At 39.9% G+C, this 27,983-nt stretch overlaps 1 protein-coding gene across 13 annotated transcripts in view; it reads left to right on the top strand.

The window, feature by feature from the left end:
- The window catches only part of LOC101170677 (serine/threonine-protein kinase WNK2), a 34,555-nt gene that overhangs the window by 688 nt on the left and 5,884 nt on the right, over nt 1-27,983 (top strand). For 2 of the 13 annotated variants that reach the window (XM_020704758.2, XM_020704765.2), the window contains exons 2-29: nt 175-264; nt 360-968; nt 8,185-8,357; nt 8,469-8,689; nt 8,777-8,934; nt 10,415-10,503; nt 10,899-11,118; nt 12,556-12,835; nt 12,920-13,026; nt 13,317-14,204; nt 14,790-15,878; nt 16,202-16,330; nt 17,165-17,581; nt 18,891-19,130; nt 19,315-19,358; nt 20,040-20,199; nt 20,308-20,424; nt 20,807-20,977; nt 21,235-21,277; nt 21,405-21,503; nt 21,815-22,542; nt 22,827-22,884; nt 22,979-23,052; nt 23,162-23,745; nt 24,083-24,312; nt 24,474-24,689; nt 26,182-26,280; nt 27,704-27,748. In XM_020704758.2, coding sequence (XP_020560417.1) covers nt 175-264; nt 360-968; nt 8,185-8,357; nt 8,469-8,689; nt 8,777-8,934; nt 10,415-10,503; nt 10,899-11,118; nt 12,556-12,835; nt 12,920-13,026; nt 13,317-14,204; nt 14,790-15,878; nt 16,202-16,330; nt 17,165-17,581; nt 18,891-19,130; nt 19,315-19,358; nt 20,040-20,199; nt 20,308-20,424; nt 20,807-20,977; nt 21,235-21,277; nt 21,405-21,503; nt 21,815-22,542; nt 22,827-22,884; nt 22,979-23,052; nt 23,162-23,745; nt 24,083-24,312; nt 24,474-24,689; nt 26,182-26,280; nt 27,704-27,748 — 7,378 coding nt within the window. Of the gene's footprint in view, nt 1-174; nt 969-8,184; nt 8,358-8,468; nt 8,690-8,776; nt 8,935-10,414; nt 10,504-10,898; nt 11,119-12,555; nt 12,836-12,919; nt 13,027-13,316; nt 14,205-14,789; nt 15,879-16,201; nt 16,331-17,164; nt 17,582-18,890; nt 19,131-19,314; nt 19,359-20,039; nt 20,200-20,307; nt 20,425-20,806; nt 20,978-21,234; nt 21,278-21,404; nt 21,504-21,814; nt 22,543-22,826; nt 22,885-22,978; nt 23,053-23,161; nt 23,746-24,082; nt 24,313-24,473; nt 24,690-26,181; nt 26,281-27,703; nt 27,750-27,983 lie in introns of those variants that run through there. The other 11 variants (XM_020704759.2, XM_020704762.2, XR_002290555.2 and 8 more) reach the window with 11 other exon arrangements.

The following is a 27,983-nucleotide window of genomic DNA, read 5'->3' as shown; positions in this document are numbered from 1 at the left end:
GGAGAATGTATATTTTTGTTTAACTTGTGACACAATATTTTTTGACCCCATCTCACACCCTCTGCTCTTGCTTTGTTTCGGAGAATAGCGTGCAGCTAGAACCGTTTCATGTTGTGGCAGACGTGAAATAACGTGTGTTTTTGCGGGGCTAACGAGCAATAATTTGTTTTGCAGCACTTGTCTGATGAAACCTCCCCTGTATCATCCAGCCTAGCGCTTTGGGGGCCTCCACTGACAAACTGCGTCACCGGGCGGGCGCTGCAGGTATTCATCTGTCCATTCGTCTGCGGAACATGAAGCCATGGCACGAATGACCTGGAAACCAAAGTGATTTTTTTTTTTGTTAAATCACCATGGAGTCAGAGGCGACCCGAGAGTCCAAGCATGCGTCTGGACCCCATTTTCAGTGCGATCCTGCCGTAAATAGGTGTGACACCATGGGGGAAGGAAACGTCAAACTTGTGGAGTCTGTGGTGAGAGGAGGGAGTGATCCCAGCGCATACCCTTCCTGCAGCTACCACAGGAGTGTGCACCACAGATTTATAAGGAGAAGTCTATGGTTTTCAGAGACAGATGAGCAGGTCTTCGACGCCCCGGACAACAGTGGGAGTAAAATCTTTAACATCAACCTGAGGACAATAGTGGACAGAACACTAGTGACCAGTTGCAGCACACAAGAGAGTTCCAGCACTGAAAGTCATGGCGGCCAAAAAGACAGTGCAACAGAGAGCGCCAGTGCTGATGAAGACAAGGAGAGAGGTGGAAGTGCTTTAAAACTTACTAGCAGCGATGGTTGCAAAGCAGCCAGTGAGGAGACTGAGGAGGAGGCAGAGATGAAGGCCGTTTCCACATCTCCTGGAGGACGGTTCTTGAAATTTGATATTGAACTCGGACGAGGATCGTTCAAAACGGTCTACAAAGGCTTGGATACTGAGACGTGGGTGGAGGTGGCTTGGTGCGAACTGCAGGTAAATTCAAATAATATAATGGCATAACAAAGTGTAATTGCATATTCAGAAAAGTAAACACAATGTTGTAATCTACACTTTAAATACCAAGAAAATGCAGTGAAATTAATTGAAATAATGTAAAGCAAATTTAAAACAGAACTGCTCTACCCTAATCCTATTGCGCATTGTCTATTTCAGCAGGGTCTTGTGTACATCTTATGTTTAAGTGTGGTGAAGGTTCTGATCCCCTTGCTTCGTGTGATGTATAGTAAACCATGTGTTAAACATTTAGTAAACAAAAGCTTTTTTTTTTAAGCTTTCCAATTGTTTAATTTTTTTAAACCAAACTTGTCACGCTTCATTTTTCTATTTTTAAAGTGAATTTCCTTGCAAGCAACTTCTTTGTGGTGGTTTCTAGTTTTCACCATCAGTGTGGAGATTGTTTTCTTGCCTAGTAGAGACAGGAAAACCACAAGCTTAGAACTTTGTGAAGGCATTAACTAATTATTTCCATCCAGTGGAGACTGCAGCAGGGATTATTACGCTCTCACCCTCTGTCTCCCAGGAGGCTTAATGGGAACTAAGCGTGACTGACCCCACAAAGAAAATGTACTGCAATTTTTTTTTTGTGCTATTCAGCTAAACTCAATTTCCAGTAGTGTCCTTCACTTTTGTGTTTTGTTGAAATAATGTGGCTTGCTGAAAGTGTGATGACTGTGGTTATCAGGGGATCGGAGCTTGCATTCTCCTTTTTATCAGTGCATCTGCAAATTTGTGAGTGGGCCTGCTCCCTCCCTCTGTGCAACAGGAGGTAGAGAATCAGGAAGCAGCTGATGTTCGCTGCTGCCTGCTGGGAACTATGTGGAAGTCAGTGGCCTTAAAATATTTTCCTGAGTAAGTTAATACATGCCTTGTCAGTGACCTGTGAGAGGAAGCACAATCTGCTTGACGTATTCCAAGGTGCTGTATGCAAGTACCACATTGCAAAACAGCTGTGACTATCACAAAGGCTTCTTTGTGTTTCTGTGTGTAGTTTTGTCACTGTTTTAAGGCCTTAAAGTTTAACTTAAAAATCTTTTACTATTAGTTTGGTTTAGTGCATCATAGAATGTGGAGCAAGAAACTGTTTTCTGTGTAATCTTTTTTAAACCAGGCCAATTTCCAGTTGTAGACACTTTGTTCTACATATCAAACCGGTTTGTTGTACTAGCTTTTCTTTTGGCATTTTATCCAATAACGGCTATGCACAATAAACAGATCAATATCACTCATTTCTTTTCGCTAGACCATTCAATTGAGCCCAGAAAACTGTCATGTAGCAACACTTCTACAATGTTTTCCACATGCTTTGATTTTTACTCCAGCAAGTGTTTGTAGGAAATTGATCCTTTTCAGCTTTTAAAGAAACAAATTCTCAGTGCAACTCTGAATTTTAATCTGCTTAATAATCTGCTTCTGAAAATATGTTTTTACTAACATGCCATTTTGTGATATGGGTGTCTTGTTTTTTAAAGTCTACCTGGACTTTAAAAACTGCAAACTGAATTCCCAAAATCTCTAAAGACTTTCAGGCAACAAATAAAATAAATGACTACAGAATAATAATAATTGATGCTTTATGTATCCCACAATGGGGAAATTCTTCTCTGCATTTTGACCCATCCCCTGGGGGGAGCGGTGAGCTGCAGACTAGCGGCACTGGGGGGGGGGCGACAGCTGGCTGGGGAGAGCGGGGATCGATCCGCCAACCCTTCGGTAGTTGGACAACCTGCTCTACCGCCCCAGCTAAACTGCCGCAAACTGTCTGCATTTAACTACAATTGAGCACAGGCAGATGTTGCTTGTTAGATGTAAAATTGTTTTCATTTAAATCTTTACCTTTTGTTGGCTAAATATTCATTTATGCTCCCCAGTTACCGGAAACATGAAGGTTAGTCTGTCACCGGAAGTATCTGTTTCTATGTTTACCTTTTGTACTGTTATTTTGATATTTAACATTGACATTTAAATGTTATCTTTTCTTTTCTGGCTGAGGATGAAGTCTCACCTGCCATAGCTGACATATATGACCATATGTACCTTATCCTTTTTGGTTTCAGTGGAAATGTAATAGAATTGTGGCAGAAATCCTGTTTGACACTGTTATTGAGTTGCGTGCCATCAATCATTTTTAAGTAACGCTTAGACTGCCTCAAGTCAATTGGAATCTTGATAGTATTCAACATTTTGCAGCACACGTATCAACAAGCGTTAAGATTGCAATCGAAACAGGATGCAGTTTTTAAACTGTAATTACATTTGTGCATGGATGCCAGCATGTTTTTATGACTTATGAGGAATCAGCTTTTCAAAAAAATGGAGTGAAGTGATTTATACCTGGTTTCTTTTTGGCCATCTTTTTATACCCGTCGCTTCTTTAGAATTTTTAAGGTAGACTTGTTTTCTATTTTTTGTTTGCTTTCTTCCTCTTTTCTTTCAAACCCCACCCCTTCTTCTCTAAATCCATCTTCCTCACAATTCTGTCTCAATGCCAAGCTTCTGGCATAACACAGATGGCCCTGGCTCAGGCAGAGATTGTAATCTAAGACAAGGATGCCAGTATTTTTTCTTTTCTTTTTTTATATCAAGAATTCTCTAATTATGTTGCACAACTATATGTCTTTTACAATGTATTTCCAAAATGAAAAACCTCCTGTCTGTCTGGCAGGTAACTACAGTTCTCCCCCCCCCCCACCTAAATGTTTATCTGAGCACTGACTCCTTGCAGTTTTCTGTGGTATTTGGCAGCCAGTTTGTTTTGTAGATTATATTTAGTCCATGCCTCGTGAATGCATAACTAAGAACAAAAATACCATTGCAGTGTTTTCATACTGCTTGTCTTGTCGTGTCTGCCTGGAGTTTTTTGTTTTTTTAAACTGTCCAAATCGTGAAGTTGACCTCAAGATTAACTCGATCAATTACTTCTGTTTCTCCAGATTAAGCCATGTCATTGTTTAGGATTCAAATATGATTTTAAAGCATAGTTTTCTTAAACGTTGGATACATTCACTTATTTATATTTGCGAAATTATTTATTTATGAAAATTCTTCTTCGGTAATTACTTGTCAGAACAGGCTTTTGTGACACGATATCTGTGTTAGGTGATTAAAATCTTGTGCCGTGGTTGAGTTTTGCCCCTTCTTATGGTAATGGTCAGACTTATTTAAACTAACTTTCACCCCAACAGCCACAGTGTAATACACTTGCTGTGCTAAAACGCATGATTGTAGTCTTTGTTGATCATACCCGGGTACAGAAAACGATGAGCATTTTATCTTCGGCGTGAATGGCTTTTAACCTTCCGGTTTTGTCTCTGCAACAGAAAAGGTCACACAGCCCATTAGGAAGTAATCCCTCTAGGAATTTAGTTTTCCTTGGTACGAACAAACTTGAATCACCTCTGTATCCTGTTCTGGCCTCTTGCTTGGAGTTTGTAAGGTAAAAACCAAGATATAGCCATAACAGACAGGATTTATGCGCCATTAAGCTGTCCATGTCAAGGTGACTGGAAAATAAAAGACTTGGATATTTTTGTTCTGTTAGATATTTAGGTTCTGGTGTCAGAACATAAAGTTTTGTTATTGTTAGAAGTTTTACCTTGAACTATTTGATGCACTGATGGAGTGAAGGAGGCCAAATTAGGACAAATTCACCGAAACATATAGAAGCACACAGCAGCTGTTCACTGTTTACAACTTGACATGACAAACACCTTTGAGTTTAGAAAGCTCAGAAAAAATGTTGTCCCTCAAAGACTAAAACTAGGTCTTTATTGACAAGAACTTCTAAATTAGCCTGGTTGGTTAAAGATTTGCTTGCTAGTTTTCTTAGTCATCATAGTCTTTAGGATTGCTTGTTCAATTTACTAATTATTTGGTAAAAAGTATTTTCAATACTTAAGCGCACACAAGCACTCAAGAGAGAATGAGCTTGAGAAATCGGTCGATTAATAAAAACGGCGAGCAATATTTGAGCAATCCAGCCGTACTTTTTGAGCCAGATGCCGGCTCAGACGAGGAAAATGAAGACGCTAATGTATTTTTCTGCAAGTGGGTGCATCCAAATGGAGCGGAGCAATGAGACTTTCACTTGCAGCGTCCCAAAAGACAGCTCAAAACTGCCTTTTTTCATCTGCTCCATATCAAATCCTATAACAAAATTAAAAACACAATTTTCATTGGAGTGGGCCTTTAGAAGATTCACAGAAACTGCTCCCTTTAGTATCGTAGCAGCACAGGTATTTGCAGCCAATTGCATTAGTTCCCCAATTATTTTTAGAATAGGTCTGAATGATTGTTGCCATTATGAATGGATGTTTGACTGTGAAAGTGAGTATTTTACCACCACAGGTTGTACCCCATTTTCTACTGGGGGAGCACTGGGCTATATGCTCTTTAAGAAAACAATAGAATTTAAAGAAAAAAGAAAAAAACAGCAACAAATATTTTTTTCTTTTAAAAGTGTGCATATCTTTATTTTAATGCAGAGTATATAATCATACACATTGTAACTCAATAGTTTCAGTTTCTAAAAACTGAACATAAAGATATATTCAACAGATTATTTAGATTTATTAAACATTTATTTGATTGCCTTTTAACAGAAAATTGGGTAATGGGACATATGATGATCACAATCATTTGCCCCCTTGCATGTTCCTCATTGTATATATGACTTCTTTTTGTTTTTAGATTTTCAGACAGCTCAACTTCTCTTTTTAAAAAGTTTACTTCTTGTTTCATTTGGCATGATCTGAGTTTAGCTGCTATATTGCAGAGAATCGGGTCTGAAGGCGGCTCTCCGCAGTCATGACTGATGGGTCGCAATTCACTTGCAGACAGTCTGCTGGCTCATGTCTGCGCTGCATCAGCTTTTGTTAAAGCGGCACAAGCACCGCAATAGTCAATCTTTGAGGAAGCTGGCACTTCCTCTACATTTATGTCCTTTTGTGGGTGTAAACCACTCTTTTCCCCTTTAGTTTCCAAGTACTGTGTGCAATTTTCTTTATCTTAAATTTTCTTCACTACTGAGAAAACACAAGACATTATGTGCTTTAAATACATTTTATATGAAAAAATACATACTGAAAACACCAACATTCAATACATTTTTACATGCGGTCCAGCTTCACCTGGAAAGACGATTTTTTTTTTTAAAGAAAAGACAGTTTTTTGTTTGAATAGCAATGACGTACTAACAATTGTTATAACCAACTGTCTCTGTTACAAGTATACGGCAAACACACATTTCAACAACTACAGCATTAGAAAACAAACTTGTTTTGTCTAAATGAGACATTATGTACAAATTACAGAAATTGAGTTGCTTTGCTTGTTCTTACAGATATGAATTAGTCCATGCCATTTCCAAGGGTGTTGGGCGATCAGTATCTCAGTGCTTTAGCTAATTGATGCTGTTGTTACTTTCCCCGTGTTTAGAAAGGATTTAATAGAGTTGAGCAAAAGGAAGAGGTGAATTACTGCAATGTGAGGCATAGTCTTTAGGTTTTCTTACTGCTAATGTCAAAATCAATTTTTCTGTCCCCCGCAACCCACTGTGGTGTATTTTATTTCTTCAGCTTACCTGTTACGAGAAATTCACATTTATAAGAGAACAACCAGAAGTGCAAACTCATGCATGTTTTTTTTTTAAATCCATGCTTGTAGAGAATTCTTGGACATGATAGAAATATCTTTGCAGCTTTGGGGGTAAATTACATTTTATAGGGGTTTCTGCAATGCCTCGTTGTGACCTTGAAAATGTGACGTTTCTAGAAATGTACATGCACTGTTTTGTTTTTTGTCCTATAGAAAAGACTGTTTTCTTCATGTGACTCTTCATGCCTTTAGAAGCACATTTGAGTCTGAGCCTACTGTACTCATCGCCTCTTAATAATGCAAAAGCCCCATTTTTAGCAAAGAGGGAAAAGATGGGGTAGAGGGGGTGTCAATGTGACTAGGACTTGAGTAATGTGCCAAACTGAAGGCCTGTCATAAGTATTGTTCTCTTTAATTTTGGAGCACCAATGACGTTTAGTGACCCAGACAGCAAATGTTGTATTGTCTAAAGGTCTGGAAGCTGCAACGCCATTGTATTTAAAAGCCCTGAAATATTCTGGTTAGTTCTATGCTGTTGCTTTTACAATATGCGCCTCAGGTGAGATGAACCCTGTGCCGTCTCTGTGAGGAAGTGTGTTGGGTCAGCTCATCCCAACTTAGGACCCAGCCTTCCGTTTCTCTGATCTGCTCTGTAAAAAGAGTTCTCTGCAGAAATGAATAATTCATGTTACTTCAGAGTGCAGTGAAAAACCCCCACCCACCCCTGCACACTTGCAGACAAAACCCGATATGCCACATTCTCTCTCACACAGCAGGCTTTATCATGGTGTCACTTCAGTCCTCGAGACTCTGTGTACCGCAACACATTTTGATTCCTGTTTTTAGACCATTTATCCTGATGTCTGATCAAGCCATTCACCTGCATAAGGTTGAACTGTAGATTTTTTTCTTCTTCAAATTAATCTCATGCAGTGTTGTGTTCCGTATATTTTTAGTTTTTGTCATTAGTTTGTGTGATAGGTGGGGTCTTGGTAAAGCTCAATGTTGTTTGGCCCTTATGCAAGTTACTTGGAGTTGTGTTTTTTTTTTTTTTTAAAAACCCTGGATAAAAAACGTCAGTTTAGAACTAAATGAAATATGCTGTTTTTATTCCAGCGCTCCGCCAAGGTCCCTCTGATATTATTCCAAAGATGCGGTTGATGTGAGCGGTGCAGGAAAAGGGGATGGGTTGCAGATGAAGGGGGAGGGGTGAAAATAGGAAAAGAAGGGGCTGAGATGGTACGCACATAAATGAGATTGAGCAACATGAAAGAGATGAATGACATAAAGCTGCATCATGATGTGGGTGCCACCATGCTGGTGCTTTGGTTTTCCTAGGAGCTGCTGTAATCATGGAGTCTGAAATGTGTCAAATACATTTAAGCATTAAATGAATAATCCTGTGTCATGCACTGCAATTGACCACCCTTGTAGCTTGTTTAAGGAGCACCTCTCCCTAAAAGCACATATTATAAATGTGCAGAAAGTGTTAGGCTTTTATGTTGTAGTGTTTGTGTAGCTAAACAGGTTTATAAAAAATTCACAGGTATTGTTTTTTTTTTTTCCCCTTTTTTCCCCCTTTTCTTTTATGTTCTAGGACCGAAAGCTGTCTAAAGTGGAACGACAGCGCTTTAAAGAAGAGGCAGAGATGTTGAAAGGCCTTCAACACCCCAATATTGTTCGTTTCTATGACTTCTGGGAATCCCCACTTAAAGGAAAGAAATGCATTGTTTTGGTAACAGAGCTCATGACATCTGGAACGCTCAAAACGTACGTTTGTAGATATTTCTCACATCAAATCTTGTCAAAGATCTTCAAGTTAATGTCAAAGTTTTTCTTTTTTGTGAGCCTCATTGTCAAGATCCCTTTTTCTTCATACAGGTACCTTAAGCGTTTCAAGGTAATGAAGCCGAAGGTTCTGAGGAGCTGGTGCAGGCAAATCCTCAAAGGCCTTCACTTCTTGCACACCAGGACCCCTCCCATTATTCACAGAGACCTCAAATGCGACAACATTTTTATCACTGGACCTACAGGATCAGTTAAGATTGGCGATCTAGGACTAGCAACTCTTAAAGCAGCTTCCTTTGCAAAGAGCGTCATCGGTATGAGGCATTGCCACGTGACTAATCCTGTTTAACACAGGAGAGCAGTGAATCATGGATGTCACATTTTTTCCTCTCCTCCTCCAGGTACCCCAGAGTTCATGGCCCCAGAAATGTATGAAGAGCACTATGACGAGGCAGTGGATGTGTACGCTTTTGGGATGTGTATGCTAGAGATGGCTACTTCAGAATACCCGTACTCTGAGTGTCAAAACGCAGCTCAGATTTACCGCAAAGTTACCAGCGTGAGTCACCTGCTGCTTGTTTTGATGATGCCTCTAAAGTGATGACCTAAAAAATAATAATATAATCAGTGTTTGGTTTCCTGAAATGTCAACAAGTATTTTAAACAGCCACTTCCTTGATGTTTAAAAAGCAAATATTTAACACATTTATATGTAGTTTTATTGACTGGGACTGCATTTTACTCAATCTCCATAAACACCTAATGCACTTTGACAGTACTTTTTATATTCTTAAGTGGCACTTTTTTTTTTTTAGCAACCATAAGTCATCATTTTTAAACAACCTTTTATCTCCTTCTCTAGACTGTCTTCTTTACCCAGCTGGAGTCTACATGGGTCTTTTTGAAGCTACCTTTACATTTAATGTTCATCTTGTAGCTCATAGAATGGTTTGCTGTAAATTTCCAACACACAAGTAGTCACATCTAATACCTTCAATCTTATGCTAGTAGCAAACTGCTGATTCCTTTCAAAGTAAAAGCAGAACTTCAAACATATATTCATTTATTTTCTAAATCCGTTTTTGTCCCAGTCTGTCGCAGGGCCACACACCTAGGGATAATTTAGAGTAACCAATAACCTATGAAGCATGTTTTTTGGACAGTGAGAGGAAAATGGAGTCCCCGGTGAAAACCCACGCATGCACGGAGAGAACATGCAAGCTCCACACAGAAAGATCCTCGTTGGTGATTGTTTCAGGTCCCCCAGCCGGGACTTGAACCAGGCTTTTTGCTGTGAGGCAAGACCACTGCACCACAGTGCAGCCTGTTTGCTACAAGCGTAACTTCAAACAAACAATAAAAAAAAAAATGTTTCTCATGTCATATAAACATTACTAAACACAAGTAATGTGACAAAATGACTTGCCGCTATTTAATTTTTTGGAGTTGGCTTTTTTATGATTTGCTTAAAACCAGAAGCTCTAGATTCAGTTTGTTTATTTTACTGTAGAAATCTATTTCATATATTTGTAAAAAATAAAAAATCTGGCATATTTTTAATATATACTGTATGTTTGGACAACATTTTAGCTGTATAATTGTCAAAAGTTTTTTTAGAAGATATTTATCAAGTTTACACATTTAGGAGAGATCCTTACAGAAATTGTGGAGCACAAGAAACGGAAAAAGGCAGTGGTGTTTAAAAGAAAAAGTCTGCAAGCTTACTTAACCTAAGTAAGCTATTCATAAAGGTGGACATGGATAAATGGATAAATGCTCATGACAAAGCTGTGGTTATGTTTGAGAGGTTTCTAAAGAAATTATAAACTCTTTGACATCTGAGATGGACTTTGACCGCAAATTTGACATGACCTAATGTTTAAAATGGGGACTTGAAAGGAATCTATACAAACTGGTTTACAAATGAATCAAATATAAAATAACACCCACATGCATTTTCTTTGTCCCAATAGTTGTCTTTAACACAGTATGAAGGCATTTGTGATCATTCTTTTTAAAAATGCATTTCCCTTTTGCAGGGAGTGAAGCCAGCTAGCTACAACAAGATAATGGATCCTGAAATCAAGGAGATCATTGGAGAGTGCATTTGCCAAAAGAAGGAAGAACGGTGAGGCTTGTTCCCTTTATTGTCCAGCTGAAGCAGGCCACAAGGTGTCCTTTAGTCTTTCATGCCTGGTCTCTCATCCCCTGCTTCATCGCTGAGCCATGGAGAGTTGAATTCTCAGTAGCACTTCAGTTGGCCTGTCTGCAGGGCTTTCTTTCCATTCTGTTATGTAATGACTTACACAAGGGTAAAATAAAACCTTGATTTGCTGCAATGTCTTTTTTTTAAAGAAGGGTTTTATATTTTAATGAAAGCTTGCTTTTTGAATAGATTTGTAGCACAAACAATGCATCACGTTGATGTTTTCAATGTGATACTAAAATATCCTTTCAGGATCAGAACCAAACAGTACCTAGCTGCTTTTACAATGACTGAGCTGTGCTTTTTTTCCCACCTAGATACACCATCAAGGACCTGTTAAACCATGCATTCTTTGCTGAAGACACAGGTGTGAGGGTGGAGCTAGCAGAGGAGGACGATGGGAAAAAGATCTCTATAGCTCTGAAACTGTGGGTTGAGGACCATAAGAAATTAAAAGGGAAGTACAAGGAAAGTGGAGCCATCGAGTTCACATTTGACTTGGAAAAGGAGGTCCCTGAAGTTGTGGCACAAGAAATGGTGAGTGAGTGAGTGATGTATATTTAAAACTGACTTGTGCATTGCCCCCAGCACCTGTAAGTGGCCACATATGAGCTGATGCAAAAAGCTTTTGGTTTTCTACTGAGATTTCTAAAGTCAATGGTTATGACTTGCTCTACCTCCAGCTTTTATCTCTCAACCATCATTCTAAAATGCAACAAAAACATTCTAATAGTCTTGTGGTACTGACGATAACTATGTTTGTCAAAAACCCAAACATTTTTACATGATGGGGCTTTTTTCTACCCATCACTAAAACTATTTTGTGGAAAAATATCAATGATGACAACCTAGCCAACCTTGTACTTTGTTCTTTTAACCAGTGTAGTTTTCCATTTTTCTGTGTTTTTTTTTCTCCAGTTGTTTAAATCTGTGCCCTTTTTTTCCTTATTACATGCAAACAGAACATTTAGTATGGTGCAACTGTTTGGCCTAAATACAAAAACGTAACATAATGTATGCAGGCAAATAAAACATCCCATACTTCCTGTCATGCCAATGTATTTTAAGCCTCTTTCATGCTGTTTAAGCACAATATAGGAAAGAAAAGAATTGAGCTGTTGGAGGACGAGGTTATGGTGCAGATTTTTACTCTTCTAAAATGCTTTAATTAAACCTTAAGATAAAATTACAGTACACGAGTAAGCAACCAAATCTAAATCTACAGCATATCAACAAAAAGTAGATTGAAATGCTTCAGACACACCATTGGGGATGCCATGATTTTCAGTTCAAATCTAAACTGTATGTGATGCCATTAAACCGAATCATGGGAAATCAAATGCATCCCTACTGCATGCATTTGCATATATTTATGCAGAAAGTGCCAAACGTGCTTAAATTCAATGTTTTTAATATTGCTTTATTGTACTTACTGACAGTCAACTGAAAGGTTTTTCTTCACTGTTACTTGCTCATTAGCAAATCCAAAAGATAATCTTTCTGAATGTTAGGTTTTTTTTTTATTTGTAATACACAAGTCTTATATATAAACTGAAACAAAGCGGTCAACAAAAAAAAAAATCGAGATTTCAACCGAATTGATGGGAAAGTGTATTTTTCCATCAGTGCCCATCATAGAACTTGATAGACTGATAAAGGAGTAGAATAACAGGGGTTGTTGGTATTTCCTATGTGCTTGTCTTTTTCTGTGACATGATTATGAGTAGATTAATGTGTGGTTTAATTTATTTTTTTATCCATTTGTGTGGAAAGAAAAAAAAGCCAGTTGTGCAATTTTCAATGATCTGGGCTGCCGATAGTCATTCCTCACAGCTCAAGCACATTTTAAACTATTTTTCCTCCCTCAACCTTTCTTCTGAATCTCACATTTAGTTTCAAAGCACCCTCTCAACTCTCCTGGGTTCAGAGCAAAGAATATTATAAAAGTTTTCATCTTTACTTTTAACCTTTCAGGTGGAGTCTGGCTTTTTTCAAGAGAGTGATGTTAAGACCGTGGGAAAGTCGATCCGGGACCGTGTGGCACTGATAAAATGGAGAAGAGGGAGAACAGTGTCTGCTACAGTGACAGTGGAGCAGGGTGAAGAAGGACCCAAAATCATAAAGGCACCTTCTGAGAACATCTCTTCTGGGCAGCCCCATATTGGACAACCTCTATTGCTGGAACCAGAGGAGCCAGAGGCAGACCAGCATAGTAGGTTGCATAACCTAACGGGCAGTACCGCCTCAGTGACATGTAAGACAGTCTGATCATACCCACCCAAAATAAGGACCATGATCTTTTCTTTTTTGGAGTGCATAATATAGTGTTTCTCTGCAGCAGGTGGCACACTTGACAGCGGCATGGGTTCTGTGGTGTTCTCAGACTCCTACAGCGGTGTCCCCTACCCATCACTTCTGGAGCCTATTGCCATGGCAACACAGCAGGTCTGTTTCTGGAGCTCACCCATCCTGCTGTTCCATGTTACCTACAGTTATTAAGTTGCGCATCCAAATTTAAAACCAGATGTTAAAACACTTCACCCCTGTAACTGATGAAAACATAGTTTTCCCCACACTTGAAACCAGTTGAACACACTTTAGAATATGCTGATCGGCTTCAGCAGCACACTTTTTGCAAATACAAACAGTGAGACAAGTTTGTTTATGCTCATCTCTTCATATTTTTGTTTTGTTCATATCAAGTAATGCTTTTTTTTGGGTTGTTCCATGATCAGTGCCAGAGTGGCAACCCTTTTCCAACAGACCGACCTCGCTCATGTGACAATGGCAGATTCCTAGGAGCAACACTGAGTCCAAATCTCAGGACTCGATTGGGAAGTGGAGAACGCAGAGGAAGTGCTCCTGTTATTGACACACAGAACCACACGGATCACTTTCACGCTCTCTTAGCACCCCGGAATGCAATCAGTCCCACTCCCATGGTAATGGAGAACAAGTTTGAGCCGGAGTCAGAGACTGAAGTTGGATTTCTATCCCCAACTTCTCCCCCACGGATCTTGGTTTCCCCAGTATATTCCCCCTCTGAGTTCCGCCGCTTCAGTGATGTCTGTGTTGGAGCACAATCAGAGGCCTGTGAGGAATTGACTCCTCCTGTCTCACATGGACGTAGACATTCTGACATTGGTAGTCTCCTGAGTCTGACTTCCAATAGCAAACACCACTGTGTAATTCATAAAACCCCCATGTGCCAGGCCTGCATGTCTTTGCTTCAGTTACGTTCTCAAGAGGGAAACCCTTGGCCCTTTCCTGCTGTCCTGTCGGCACATCACTGTCCATGTGACCTCAGGCGCCACCCTTCTTCCGGTGGAAAATTTAGTACAAGTAATGGACAGCCAAAATGTTTGAATGAATATTCAGATTTCTCCATGCTGCAGCAGTCTCTCTTCAACATCATCGGCTATAAAGCAGCTCCTTGTAACACTACACCCCTCCAAGCTTCACCCCTGGGCTCCTCAATAGCCCCAAAGCAACTTGGTGACAGAGACGGTAGCCTAAAGAGTCCAACCCAGTGTGGAAGTCTGTTTAAGAATCAAGAAACTTTCCAGGACTCTGAGGACAAATGCTATTCCAGAAAGCAGCAAGCTACCACTGCTGTGGGTGTGGTAGGTCATCGATACAAACAAGCTGCTTTGGGCTCTTCTAATGAAGCCAGTATCTCTTTTTAGACTTCTCCTGACCTGTAGCAAATGCAGCTTTATTCTGCATGAAGCTTGGAAAATCTCCTGCCCTATGTCTTAGTCTCAGTGCCTTCATAGGCTTCCAGCACTGCCCATCTTTCAAATCTTAAACCTAATACTTCAAGAGGTGAATGATTAAAAATACTAAGTCTTTCTCCTTTGACTAACCCCAACCAAACCTTTCGACAACTGACCCTGACTTTAACCTTTGCCTTTGCTTGTTAGGCTAATGCAACAGCTGTAGCTTCCTTACTTTGCAACCAATAGGCCTGTAGCTAAAAAGGGAAAGGGCAACAATCCAATTTCCATCCTTTTTTTTTCTCCCCCTGAGCTCTTATTTTGAAGCCAATGTTTCATTTCCTCATTTCTTCTAAACTTTGCTCTCATTACTTGCTTTTATGTGGCATGTCATGTCATATTGGATGCAAATTGTCACATGCAGTTTTTCTTTTTTCTCCGCTCTGTGAAATGTTTAATTTTAAAACACATTTTCTTTGCCCCCTTTTTCAGACCAATACAGTGTGTCACCAGAATCAGCCATCATCTGTCCAGGGCCCTCCCACTTCCAACACACTTATGGACACACAGCAGCAGAATCTTCAGCCAGGTCATTGCTACCCAGCTGCTTTACATCCTCACCAAGCCAATGCTCTGGCAGCTCCAGCCAGTCTGTGCTCCATGAACAACAAGCAACAAATGCAGCCTGCAGCAGCTATTGCAACATCTATTGTTTCTCAGAATGCAGCACAGAACTACCAAGGACACCAACTGCAGGATGCAGTGGCTGTGGGCTCCTTGACTTTCCCTTTGCAAATTCAGCAAACTTTTCAGAACTCTGTGGTTTCGAGCCAGCAGCAGTCTCAGTCTCCATCAGGATATTCTACATCAGTGCAGCCTCAGATCGTAGCAAGCACCCTGTCAGCACAGCAGCCAGCACAAAGCTCCTCTCTCGCAACACCTGCTCAATCTTTAGCAAACCAAGTCCCTTGTCAACCTGTACACCCTCCTTGCTCATCACAGCAGGCCCAAACCTCATTTCAGCTGCTCGGTCAGCAGTCTGGTCAGAGCTGTACTACAACAGGACTTTATGCTCAGCAAATGCCCATCCAGCAGGAGCACCAACAACCTATACCAAACACAAAATTAGGGATTCACCAAGCACTAAATGCTATACAGCCCTATCCTTCACAGAACCTAGAAACTCTGCATTCCATGCAGCATCAAATGGAACAACCAGCCATTCACTCGTCTCAAAATACTCAGTGTCATATACAGCAACAACTGCACGCATCTATACCTCAGCAACACTATCAACAGGTCCCACAACCTGCAACCCCACTACAGCTGCCATCTCACTCTCAGCCTAAATCTATGGCAACTCAAGTGGTCCAAATTGCTGCAGAACACCCAGGTTACCTTATGAAAAGTCTACCTGACTCTGAATCTCAGATCGACACACATGCTGTTGTTCAGCAGACTGGCCAATGTCAGAATAAGTTCATTTCTGCACAAGATGATTTTCCACAGAGTTATGATGGAGCAAGCCAGATGACAACTCTTAACCACTTTCCAGCTTCTTCCCAGCAAACCCCTCAGAATGTGAGTGTTCTGTATGTTCTTTACAAGGCACATTCCTGTGAAATAAATGCTTTGCACCCCAGTCTTCCTAAGTCAGATAAAACAAAAGCCCTTTTATACAAATTTGGGAAGATTTTGATATTGCATATTATTTACCTTGTAGTTTAATTTACTTTTGATACAGACCAGGATTTGTAGTGCTGTATGTTCTCATGCATGCAGATGGCGTATACTGGGAACAGGCCCACTAATATCAATTTTGACTGTTTCAATTTTTTTACATTTACATTACATTTTTTACATTTACATTACATTACATTTTTACATTTTCTTTTTTATTACAGTTTGCTCAAGACCAACAAAGCTTTGGACAAAATCTCAGCACGTCTGTTTCAAGTGCAACAATCCAGGTGCTTCCTCCACAGACTGCTGTTCACCAACAAGTTCAACCTCTGCAGCTCCCATCACATCAGGTAATATCTGTTGGTCATTCCCCTTTTAGCGTCAGTTGTATTTTATACCTTCCCCTCCTCTCCTGCCTTTCACTATTTTTTAAGGGTGTACTCAGACTGGACACATTTGGCTTGCTTAAAGTGAACCAGAGTTTGTTTCCCCGGATAATCTGGGACAAATTTTCAGTGTGATGACCCTAGTCCGTGACCAGGAACCGCTCTCTGACCCGTCTTTCGAAGTGGTTTTGGTTCATTTCTAATTGGACTGAGCTTCGGTTCACTCTGAGTTTCCTTAGTCTGAATTGGCTCCGTGCTCTGAACTCAACCAAAACGGCCACCATAGCAAGGTCATGAAGCCAAATTTTAACATGATACATGTTCTTTTCACACTGTTTTCCTAACTATTTATGTGTCAGCGGAACTTCCTAGACGCTGTCTCCTCAGTAACCGCCGTACCAAAGCAGCAAGTAGAAAGTGTTGTATCTGACATTGATGCAGACGTTCAAAATTTGTCAGCAAGATGTATAAAGTTTATCCTGACAAGGATTGCAAAGCCTAGGACTTCACTTATTCTTTCTCTTGTTGCTTTACCCTGCCTTAGTAATTCCTGTCCAATGACTTAGGAGATCTGTAGTCACATGTTTTTGTTTATAAGCTTTGGTTCAAATCAGAAATGTCCAGTAGACGGCAGTCTGAAAACAGACCGAACACAAGGTTCAGCACTGGGTCCAGACCAACAAACTTTTGCAGTCTCAATACACCCTAAAAAATCTTTAATGCTTTGCTTCATACTATTTTAGGTCTTCTTTCTAGATTGTGATTTTCCTCTTTCTTCCTCTTTGATTTCCTTCTCAGTATCCCACAGTCCAGGTGATGACGGCTGTGGCAGACTGTGAATCCTCCTATCTTCACACCTTCAATGCTCCTCACCCTTCAGTTTCTCCTTCTTATAATCCTGTTTTCCTTTCTCCTGGACTTACACATTCTGTAACCCCCTCTGTCTCCCCCATTTCCCCTGTGCACCACGAAAATATATTTGTTTCACCCAACCCTGCATCTCTCCTACCATCCCCCACACCTGTGCTGGGTGGAATGGAACCCACATCCTCACCACACAAACTCACCGCCTCTATGCAGCAGACTAGATTGGAGGCTTTCCATGCTCAATCCACATTCCTATCAGCACCAACCACCCACCCCTCAGACACACGCATACCTCCCTGCAAGAACATGCACCCTCCCACAAGTGGCAGCAGCCACCCTCAGACACAGGTAAACAGGACGGCAGCAATCAAACACATTCAGTCATGTGCAAAAACACTTTACATCTAATCCTCTGAACTTTTGTGTGAAAACACATTAAATTAGTCGGTTTTCATCAACTATTCGAACTACAATATGACTATTATAGTTTGAAACAAAAAAACCAACAACAAATTGATAATGCAATTTACTAAAGCTGCTCAAAAGAGAAAAACTATTCCATCTTTAATGGATAAGTTGAAAGCCGTGTCGTGTGCTTCAATTATAGTGTAAATATAAACAGAAATACATTGGGATTTGTAATGCTTCATTGCTGTCACTTTGTTTTTAAAGTGGTCTGCTGCGCAAATGTTACAAAAGCTCTAAGGTTTTGTGTTGCCACAGCAAGTGCTGATACCGCATCACTGGTTACAATATCAATATATTGTTTGGCTTTCTTAAGCTTCCCCTACTCTGCTTCCTCCGGTTTTAAGAGGCTTGGTTGCTTCTTTTTTCTAGGCTGTAATGCTCTGCACCAAGTGAGGTGATGCAGCATTTAGCAGAAAAACCTTAGGCAGTCTTTTAATAGCTGTGGTGGAATGATGCTGCTTCAGGCTTGTTTTGCAGCAACAAAGCAGTGCCTGGTCACCTTGCAGCAACTGAGTTGACTATGAACTGCAGTGTTCAAAAGGCACATATAGGTTTAACTGTCTAACAGCCACAGCTTGGTCCAAACTGGGTCATGCAAGAGGATATCAGCAAATTTGTATTAACTTTATTTTGCTCAGTAACTGCTGAATTGTATTCAGAATCAATTTAAAATTAGAGATGGACCAGGGTCAGCTTGGCTGTAGTCAGATTGAAAATTTGTTCCAGATTATCGAGGGGGAAAAACTGTTTCACTTAAGCAAAGCAAGTCTAGGATAAGAATTTAAACAAAAAATATGTCATAGAGGGAATTTGTGGAATAACTAAGATATTCAAATAAAAAAATTTAGCTCAGTTTTTCATCTTATGTTTTAATTATGGATTAGGTTTTATTTAACTAAAGGACTTGGCTGTACGGCTCTTCAAAAAAAAATCTGACTTTAGTTTGATGGGTATCAGACTCATACTTGAGTTGCATATTTGGGTATTCCAAATAAAAATTAATGTTCTTTTGGGTTTTATTCAAGCTATGAAGTGGTTTTAATGTTTTTGAAGCATCATTATTTGAAATCCAATAAATATAGGAAAATTTATTTTATTTAAGGAATTGGATGCTACCCTCCAAAAAGAAAGCAGGTTCCTTGAAAGGCCCAGATATCCTGTGCTTACCTCCAACGCTTTACTTCCACAGGCTGCAGTCTTGACCTTAGTTACGCAGAACAGCATGGACCTGCACAAAGACACTGTGGCTGCTCAGCTGGACAACATGAACTCATGCCAGCTTCCCTCACAGAGCCAGATTCCTCTGCTGCAGTGCTCTGACTCTCAGAGAGCATCACCCATGTCTGCCAGCTCCACTGCTCCTCAACAGAAGATGCTCAGCAGTGTCGCAGGAGCGGCTAGTCAAGGACCAACAGAAAACATCAAAGAGGTAAAAAAAAAACTTCTTTCACACCGATACAAAAACTGCAATCAACTGGTATCATTTTCAAGCGAACTTAATTCTGGCACTGATACTCTTCTTTGAGTGTGTCTGAATATAATCTAAAATGAAAAAGACAAGTTTGCACAATCTAGCCCTTTGAGTACATGTTTTTTCTGTGTGATACCTTCAGGATCAAGCTGCAGAAAAACACACTGGAGGACAGAGCTATGACAGGTACATGCTTACCGGTACCTTCCATCAGCTAAATCCTTAAAGATGAAAATGAAGCCAGATTTAAACATTGAGGATAGTTGAAAGGATATGATCTTTTACAGTTTTGAGTTCTTCTGCAGGGGTTTTGAGTGTGTATTAGTCTGTTCTTAAACATGCTCCAATTCTCTTCTTCAAAAATTCATTTTTAAAACAACCTCATTATTTCACAGTCTCCTTTTACATATTTTTAGGATACGGTTCTTATGTTATAATTGTGATAGTGTACTCTCCCACTAGTCCAATCTAGTAAATGCATAAATAAATAAATAAATAAATAAATAAATAACTTTTTTAATAATGGTTAGACAAAAACACTTAGCCATTTTCTTTGTCAGAACAGATCTTTGTCCTCACAAAACATTTGACAGTAGGCACTCTGTGTTTTAAAGTTCAGTTCATTTTCCTTTATTTCTGTAATTTCTTACCTGGAATATCTCACTCTGGCAATTTCCCGCATCAAGAGAACTTGGGGCATGTTCCAAATGTGGCTGGGCTCATTTGTGGCTTGTTGTTAAGCAATAGTTGATCTGTGAGTCTCTGGTTAGTTTGTAGTCTTTAAACCATAATTGGCAAACGAAATGTTTCTCAGTAACTGAATGGCATCAACTGATTGTTGCTCCTGCTCCTCTTTCTCAAAATCAGTGTAAACTCTGACGCCACATCAGGCAAAGAGATGAGTGATGGCTATGAAGGGACGCATGGAGGCAAAGTCGACGGAAAAGTCCGAAAACATCACCGCCGGTCCATGCGAACGCGGTTGCGACAGGAAAAAATTCCCAGACCAAAGCTCAGCATGCTCAACGTGAGTGATGAAAACATGCGTAAAAGAAAAACGCAATGTAGATTCTCTTTTTCTTTTTAGTCGAAAACTCAAATGTATTGAATGCATTTGTTTGTGCACTTGCTGCAGGTGTGCAACACTGGAGATAAGATGGTGGAGTGTCAGCTGGAGACTCACAACCACAAAATGGTCACCTTCAAATTTGATCTGGATGGAGATGCACCTGAAGAGATTGCAACCTACATGGTATGAGGGAATGGAATGTTGCTACCCCTTCATCAGCTGCACATGTTTGAAGTTTTCTGTCTGAGATTCTGTCTGACTGCTTATAACTCCCTGCAGGTTTCAGCTGCATTGCAGCAACAGAAGTAGTTCTCTTTCTCTCTGGTAATTCAATAGGCATGACCTTCGAGAAATAAAGTTGTAAGCAATATGATAAATTTAAATATTGTCTGCATTTTGCATGACCACAAATGGGCAATTTTGTTTTCTTTGCAGAAGCAACCACCCAAAAACCTGCAATAGATAGAGACCTACATTTTCTTATGCTATTGTTTCAAGCTGAAAATTAAAACTCTGCTAAATGGTTAAAACACTTTAACTTTGACCTTTTGTCTACTGTCCTCAGGTGGAGAATGATTTCATTTTGCCCCTTGAAAAAGAGGTCTTCATTGAACAGCTCAAGGAAATAGTGGAGAAGGCTGAGGACATGCTCAGTGAGGACACAGAGGGGGAGAGGAACTCTGACTATGGATGCAGCCCTAAACAGAGTGAAGGAGCTGGAGTTCTGTCAGCAGAGGTGAGGAGGAACCGGTCGACAGTTGATGGCTGCAGTGGTGCAATCGGTCTGCCTCGACACACATCACCCTGCCACTCGTGAGATGACTTTGTTTTGCAACGCTGCCAAAAGTGCCGGACTTGCTGATGTGACATTTTACTCTAAATGAATTTATACCTTTTAACTTCTTGGCTGGTTGAGGAAACCTTTTTTTAAAAGTCCATAGAATGGATGCACACGCATGCACTCAATGTAATAATCTACACTTTTCTTTAAAGCTTTCAGAACCCAGCACTCCACAGTTGGTGTACCAGCAAAATGGTAAGTTATTTCCACAGCTGCAGAAAGAATATGGTAAAAAATGTGAAAGAGTCTGTGTTTACTTTTGTTACTCATCTTTTTATTTTTAGTCCATCAATATTAGCTTTTCTGTCTCTGTCCTTAACAGTCCTCCACACTGGCAAACGCTGGTTTATCATCTGCCCTGTGGCTGAAACGCCCATACAAAACAAAGAAGGAACATCATCGCACACCTCTACTGCCCAGGGTATGCTCCACACGGATTCTGCCCCAGTAACTGAGTCTGTTGGCTAGAGTTAGTTTTGCATAAGATTCAAAGTATATCTTATGTAAGATTAGCTAAATTGTTTGCTCATTAAAAGCCTATGTTGCTTTTAAATGATGCTCAAGAGATCATCTGAAAGATTCATGTGAAGATATCAGTTACACAAGGGCAGTTTTGCTTTGCTTAAAAGCCGAAATAAGATGTTGGATTTTTACTCTAAATAACTAATGTAGGGTTTTTTTGTCTAAACGTAGCAGTTGTTTTAAAGTTCTCTGATTTTGCTGTTTTTCCAGAATATGAACATTCATCATCAACCAGGTCAACTGACTATACAACTGCAGTAGCTGAGTCTGTCAACACTTCCCAAACTTCACCTCCCTCCTCTGTTTCCACCTCACTTCAACCATCCAACCAAAGTATTAGCCAATCCCAGGTCCAGCAAACCCAGCCATGTCTAACGCATCGTGCCTCTGCTTCTGGGAGCGTCGCCTTCGACAATTCCCTTCCCGCTGAAGAACCAATCACGTCTATTTTGCCAGAGATGCCGTGCTGTACTATTGTGCCACCCCTCTCGCTGGATGTTCAGGCTGTCGACAAAGCGGTGGCCGCTCAAACAAATCCACCAAATCACAAGACTAGCCCCTCTGCAGAAATGCCTCCCCAGCTCCAGCAGTCGGTGGTCCTGCAACAGCCTTATCCCACTTCCATGCAGGCTGGCACAGTGACGTCCCAGCCTCAGAGCCCTGCACATCAGAGCTCACAGTCTTCCAGCCAACAGCAGAGTGGGGGCCAAGGCGAGTCGGACAGCGAGGGGCCACGCAGAGTGGAATTTGTGGACCGTACCATCAAGACTCTGGATGAAAAGCTCAGAAACCTGTTATATCAGGAGCACACTCCCTCTCAGTCCTCCAACAATCCCTCTGAGCCCCAGGCCTCCAGCACAGAAGCCCTGAGCTCACCTCAAGTTTCAGATGGCCAGAACACAGAGGGACCTTTTGAAAAGAAAAAGATGGAGTCACTGGTGAGATGAGATTTTGTATTTATCAAATAAACAAATGTCTGCACATTTCTGGTGATGTCTGCAAATAACTTTCATGTAAGGAAGTTTGTCAAAATGACTTCTGTTACCACCCTCAGTAAATCTCTATCTTGTCTGCTTTTTTGGTGTGTTTAAATAATACTAAATCATCTTGAGTTATGGCTGATACACTCGAGGATAACTAGGTGTAAAACACTAAATTATAGTGTTTGCAATGTGTAAAAATAGTATTTTTATATGACCACACTCTGCTCTTTTTCTGTTAGCCACAGATTCCTGAGCGCACAGATGGTGTGGGTGCATCAAATGACTCTGCTTTGGCAGGTAGGAAGCTTTATTTATGTGCTGTCCATATTACCAACTAATCCAATTGAACAGTTTGAGCACATTTCAGTTTGTTTCTTCACTGCTTCCTAAGCTCCCAAAAGTGATTTCAACAGAAGAGATGTGTCTGACAGTTCCAGTTTATTCAGCTCCAAGAGCCGTTTTCAAGTAAGAATTTATTCTGTCTGTTCAGAAATAAATTTGTCCAAAAGAAAAGACCTCTGACCAAAAAAAAGTTTAAGAAATTTCAGTATGTGATGTATCATCTGCCTTTCAGATCATCCCCACTCCACAAGATGTCATATTCCCTTCAGAAAAAAGTACCAGCTGCAACTCCCCTGCACCCTCTAGTCGTTCTGCTGGCTCCCATACCCAGACCAGGGCCAAAACTGACCATGATGATGTAGGAACATCCAAACCCCACTGCAGAAACCGTTACTCTGCTCCACCAAACTTCTACCAAGCTGCTTCCAGTTCCGACGCCACCGCACGCCTCCCACCCAGAGCCCAGTCCGTTGACAGCTATCAGCAACACCAGTTGTCTCACGTGGACTCTGACTCTGCCGATGAGGAGAGCAGCAGCCTGGCGCTTCCTCCTTTTCACTCCACCCATGCAGCTCATGCTCTTTCTGAGCACAGTGGAAGCGACCTAATGAAGAGGGCAGTTGCCTTCTTAAGACGCTCCGGCCGTCACAAACCAGATCAGAGCTCAGAGTCCACGAGCAGAAAGTCTGTGGCAATAAACGGCCATGCATCTTCACCTCAGGCAGGACACACCCACTCATCTTACATGAGCAGTGACAATGACTCTGAGTTTGAAGATGCAGATATGAAGAAAGAACTACAGAAACTTCGAGAAAAGTAAAGTACCCTTCTCTCTGTTACCTTTGTCCATTGTTTTTGTGAAATCCTGTAGTAATATGGAAGCAAAGCCTAAAGAATTACTAAATTGTTTTATTTAAAACATTTGCTTCCTTTTGGTTTTGTATAATTAATCAGTATAATAACAGGTAGAGAATACACAATTTCAGAGGTATTTAATGCTTTTACACATTACTTAGATTAAGTGGTTATCTTTCAGTCTTGCCGAAACGAGTTTACGAATATATACACTGAATTGAGTCTTAGTAGCCTTTAGTACACATAACTGACTCGTCAGAGCTTGTACATTTATTTTCCTCTCGCATTTTCTCATTAGACACATGAAGGAGATCTCTGAGCTTCAGGCGTTTCAAAGGAGTGAGATTGAGCGTCTGTACAAGGAGCTTGGAAAAACTCTGCCTCCTAATCTCAGCCTGCTACATGCTGTTCCACCATCTGGTCGACGACGGAGAACAAGCAAGCACAGGCTGAAAGCTGGAAAACTGCTGAATCCCATGGTGCAGCACCTGAGAAATAATCTCAACGCTGCCAGTGCTGAAAAGAAAGGTGTGTGTGTGTGTGTGTGTGTGTGTGGGTTGAAGATGCGGAGATATTTTGGTAAAAAGTTCTAATAGAAAAGGGTTTTTGTCCCAGAAATTCTTGTTTAGCCCCAAACGACACTGAGGTTATAAATCAGTGATTCACACACTTTTATTTTTTTCATCAAGGTGAGAGTGCTGCTGGTTCATCCAGCTCCCCAGCTAGAAGTTCACTTCTATCAGATCGTTCTGCTCATTCCAGTGGCAGCAGCAGCTCCAGCAATCAGCCTAATGCTGTTCAGGAACAGGTCCACACCCAGCAGCCCTGTTCCCTGAAGGGCTCATTTTCCTCTGACAACATCTATGCTGGGCATCATGGAGATAGAACGGCTAACCCTGGTCAAGGTACTCTTCACATTAAAGGTTCATGCATGAAATGATGGATCACGAGGGCTACAAAAATTCCCCTTAAAGACACGATTAATATTTACCTGGACCACATTTCACAAATAAAAGGTTAAAAAATAATACTGTTAACTTCAAATTTAAAACTTTGTGTCCTGTGAACGCATTTTAGAATATTAATATCATGACTGATGGACACAATTTACATTTGTACGAAACAAAATTAAGTATATAACAGCAGTAATAAAGACATATCAGGAGATTTTGTTAAACAAATACAAGTTACAAAAGTTTTTTTCAACCTTTTTTAAGAATCTTTGGAAAAATGTAAATCTAAAAATTCAAGTCAATTTGAGTTTTATTTTTATTTCCACAAAGTTGTGATCTGGGAATTAAGTTCCACACAAATGATTTCTCCAAAGCAGAGTTTGATGCACTTTAATTACAGTTAATTAAAAGAAACAGCATTTTTGACCAGTGATAAATATATATGCATGTGTGGGATTTTAGTTTGTCATTTCATTGTTCATAAAAAAACACTTCCAGCACCAGAAGGTTTGTAGGTTTTGTGAGCTTATCGCCCTCCAAACTGTTTTAAGGTCTGGATGTTTACTTTTTTATTTGTCTGGATTTGTGACTCATTTGAGTCAGATCTCATATTTTCGTTTTTTTTTAAATGACTCATTTTGTGTTCATTGCTCGAACATTATTGTGAAGCCATCTTACCCCCTGAAAGAAGAATCCTAAACTAAGATCAAAACATGTTTTTTTATATAGTCATGTTAGAATTCTGTCTGTACTAACGTAAGCTTTATTTTCTTGTCATGCATCAATAAAACATCCTTTTAAATAATTAAGATGTCTGCATAAGCTTCAGCAAACAGCCAAGCACATTTTATTTTACAGTTGTTAGTTTTGCTAAGCAGAGAGTGGGTTCTAACTGAAAAGGTGTTGGTTTGTGCCGTTTCCTTCCTTCATCTCCTTTTTCCTCTCTAATTGCCAACAAAAGTGGTGGGGGGTGGCAAACTTCCAACTTCTTTTGGTAACAGTTTGAAGACCTGAGCCAAATACTATTTATGAGAAGCAATTGTTCTTTGTCTTAATGTTGTGCAACAAACCAAATTCTGTTGAGGAAGCAGCCAGTGAGCACAAACGTCCTTCATCAGCTATGTGCTGTCTTGATGCAGCCAAGCTGTGCATTTTTAATTACCGTACTCCTTTTGTGTTGATCTGTTCGGCGATCATCCCAAACAACAGTAGATGATAAATGTATACAAGTAACCAGCAGCAGCACTCTGGAGTGAGGCATAGTTGTTTTCAACAGAAGCTCTCTGGTCATTTGTAATTGTTGGGTAAAATTCTAAACAGACGTACAGTGAACCTTTTTATGTTGCATTGAATGGTGGGGTTTCTCATTTCAGTCTCTGTGCTTTTTTACAATTGGTCTTTCTTGTTTTTTTTCTCTTCTTCCCTCTTATATTCATTTTCACAGGCTGGACGGTTTTCCACCAAACATCAGAGAGAGTCACCTATAAATCTAGTAGCAAACCTCGCACTAGATTCCTCAGTGGACCTGTGTCTCTGTCCATCTGTTTGTATTTGTTCTTTTCTATTTCCTCTCACCCATAATCATACTCTCTTTAATCCTCAGTTTTTGTGATGTATTTTACAATCCTGAGAGGCCTCACCTGACTTCTTCACCCACTATTTTTAATTTTGTATCTGCCACCCTCACTTTTCCTCACACTCAAAATTTAATGTTTATATGTAAGGTTTATATAAACATGTTGTTTTCTAACAGCCTAATGGTATCATTTACATTCATATATGACATGCATATACCAGGAAAAAAAGATATACAATTGCAACAATTTAAATAGATGAACACGGTTTATTTATTTTTTTGCTTAATACATATGTACATTTTTCAAATTCTACATCTGCTAAGCTTGTTAACAACCGTCTAACTGTAGTGGGTCTCAACGTGAACAAATACAACCTCATATAGGTTATTTATTTATTGAAAGACCATTACCAGTACTTAACAAAAATGAAGCCCAAAAAGAAAATGTTATGGAAAAGAAATCAATTAAGTTTCTTTTGCCTTTCTATAAAGACCTGTTACACTTGGATGTTTTATCTGTTTAAAACATAAAGAGGTCTCTGCAACTTCTGCCCAATAATCCGCACCCCTCAAATCCAAACGCTTTTTGCTTAGAAAAAGAAACTGCCACCAGTTTGGCTTCTAAACACGAGATTTAGGTTGGATCCAACACATCTGGTGGTTATTTCACGAGTTTGTGTATTTACAAACAGACAAAAACAAAACCAGTTTTTGGTTCCTTAAAAATATTGTAAGTTAATATTAAAAATCTCTCAAAATAGCACTGGTGGTCAGTTCTTTCCTCTCCATCTCATCTTTTGATTGAGACGATCCACTTTTGCAGCCAGAAAGTAAAACTCTTTGAGAAGTTCACCGCCAGATGAACTTTAACATCAGTATTTTTTTTACTTGAAGAAGGGGATGCTTTTACCATTTTTTTTTTTAAATCCAGTCTTCCTTTTAATAGAAAAGTCTCTCTTTCACAGTCTCAATAAATTGAGAAATATTTGCTTATTAATATTTAACAAATGCTTTGGTGTCCTTTTGGTTTTTGGAGGCAGTTTTCTTCTTTGTCTCATTAAGGATAGAAAATACCTTCAGACATCTTTCAGACTTGTTGTTAGACTGGATATCATTGCATTAACACAACAAAAGGAGTAGTTGGACATTTGTTTCTAACACTGGTTACACACTTTTTAGTTGCTTTTGCTAATGATGGCCCAATTTAAAATGAACACCTAGATTCTTTCTTCCACTCTCACTCACAGACTTTTCAGTCCCTTCTTCTCCTTTCTCCCCTCAATTGTTTTGAAATCTGAATGTGCTTTGAAGCAACTTGTCCACATACTTGTGGTCTCTATTGTGTCCTGGCCTAACTGTTTGTGTCTTGTGCTGTTTTACCTTCTCGTAGGGTCCACTCTGAAACGCCTTTGTCTAGGCAAAGAACGCAGTAGTAGTAACTATCTTATTTACTCTTTCTCTGTATTTCTGACTATGTCCTTACTAAGTTAGTCCTTGTTTTTGTACACTTATGTACTTTATTACTCATTATTTAAAAATATTTGTTGAAGGTGTGGATATTGAGATTCTAGTGCTGCCTTTTTTTTAATTTTGCATGGCAATGTGCCTTTTTTTTTTCATTGTTGTTTCACTGCTTGCTAATTAAAATGTTTGTTTGTTTTTTTTTGGTT

Source organism: Oryzias latipes, chromosome 7 (genome assembly GCF_002234675.1).
Source record: "Oryzias latipes chromosome 7, ASM223467v1".
In the NCBI taxonomy this organism is placed as follows: domain Eukaryota; kingdom Metazoa; phylum Chordata; class Actinopteri; order Beloniformes; family Adrianichthyidae; genus Oryzias; species Oryzias latipes.
This window is presented reverse-complemented; position numbering and strand designations above follow the sequence as displayed.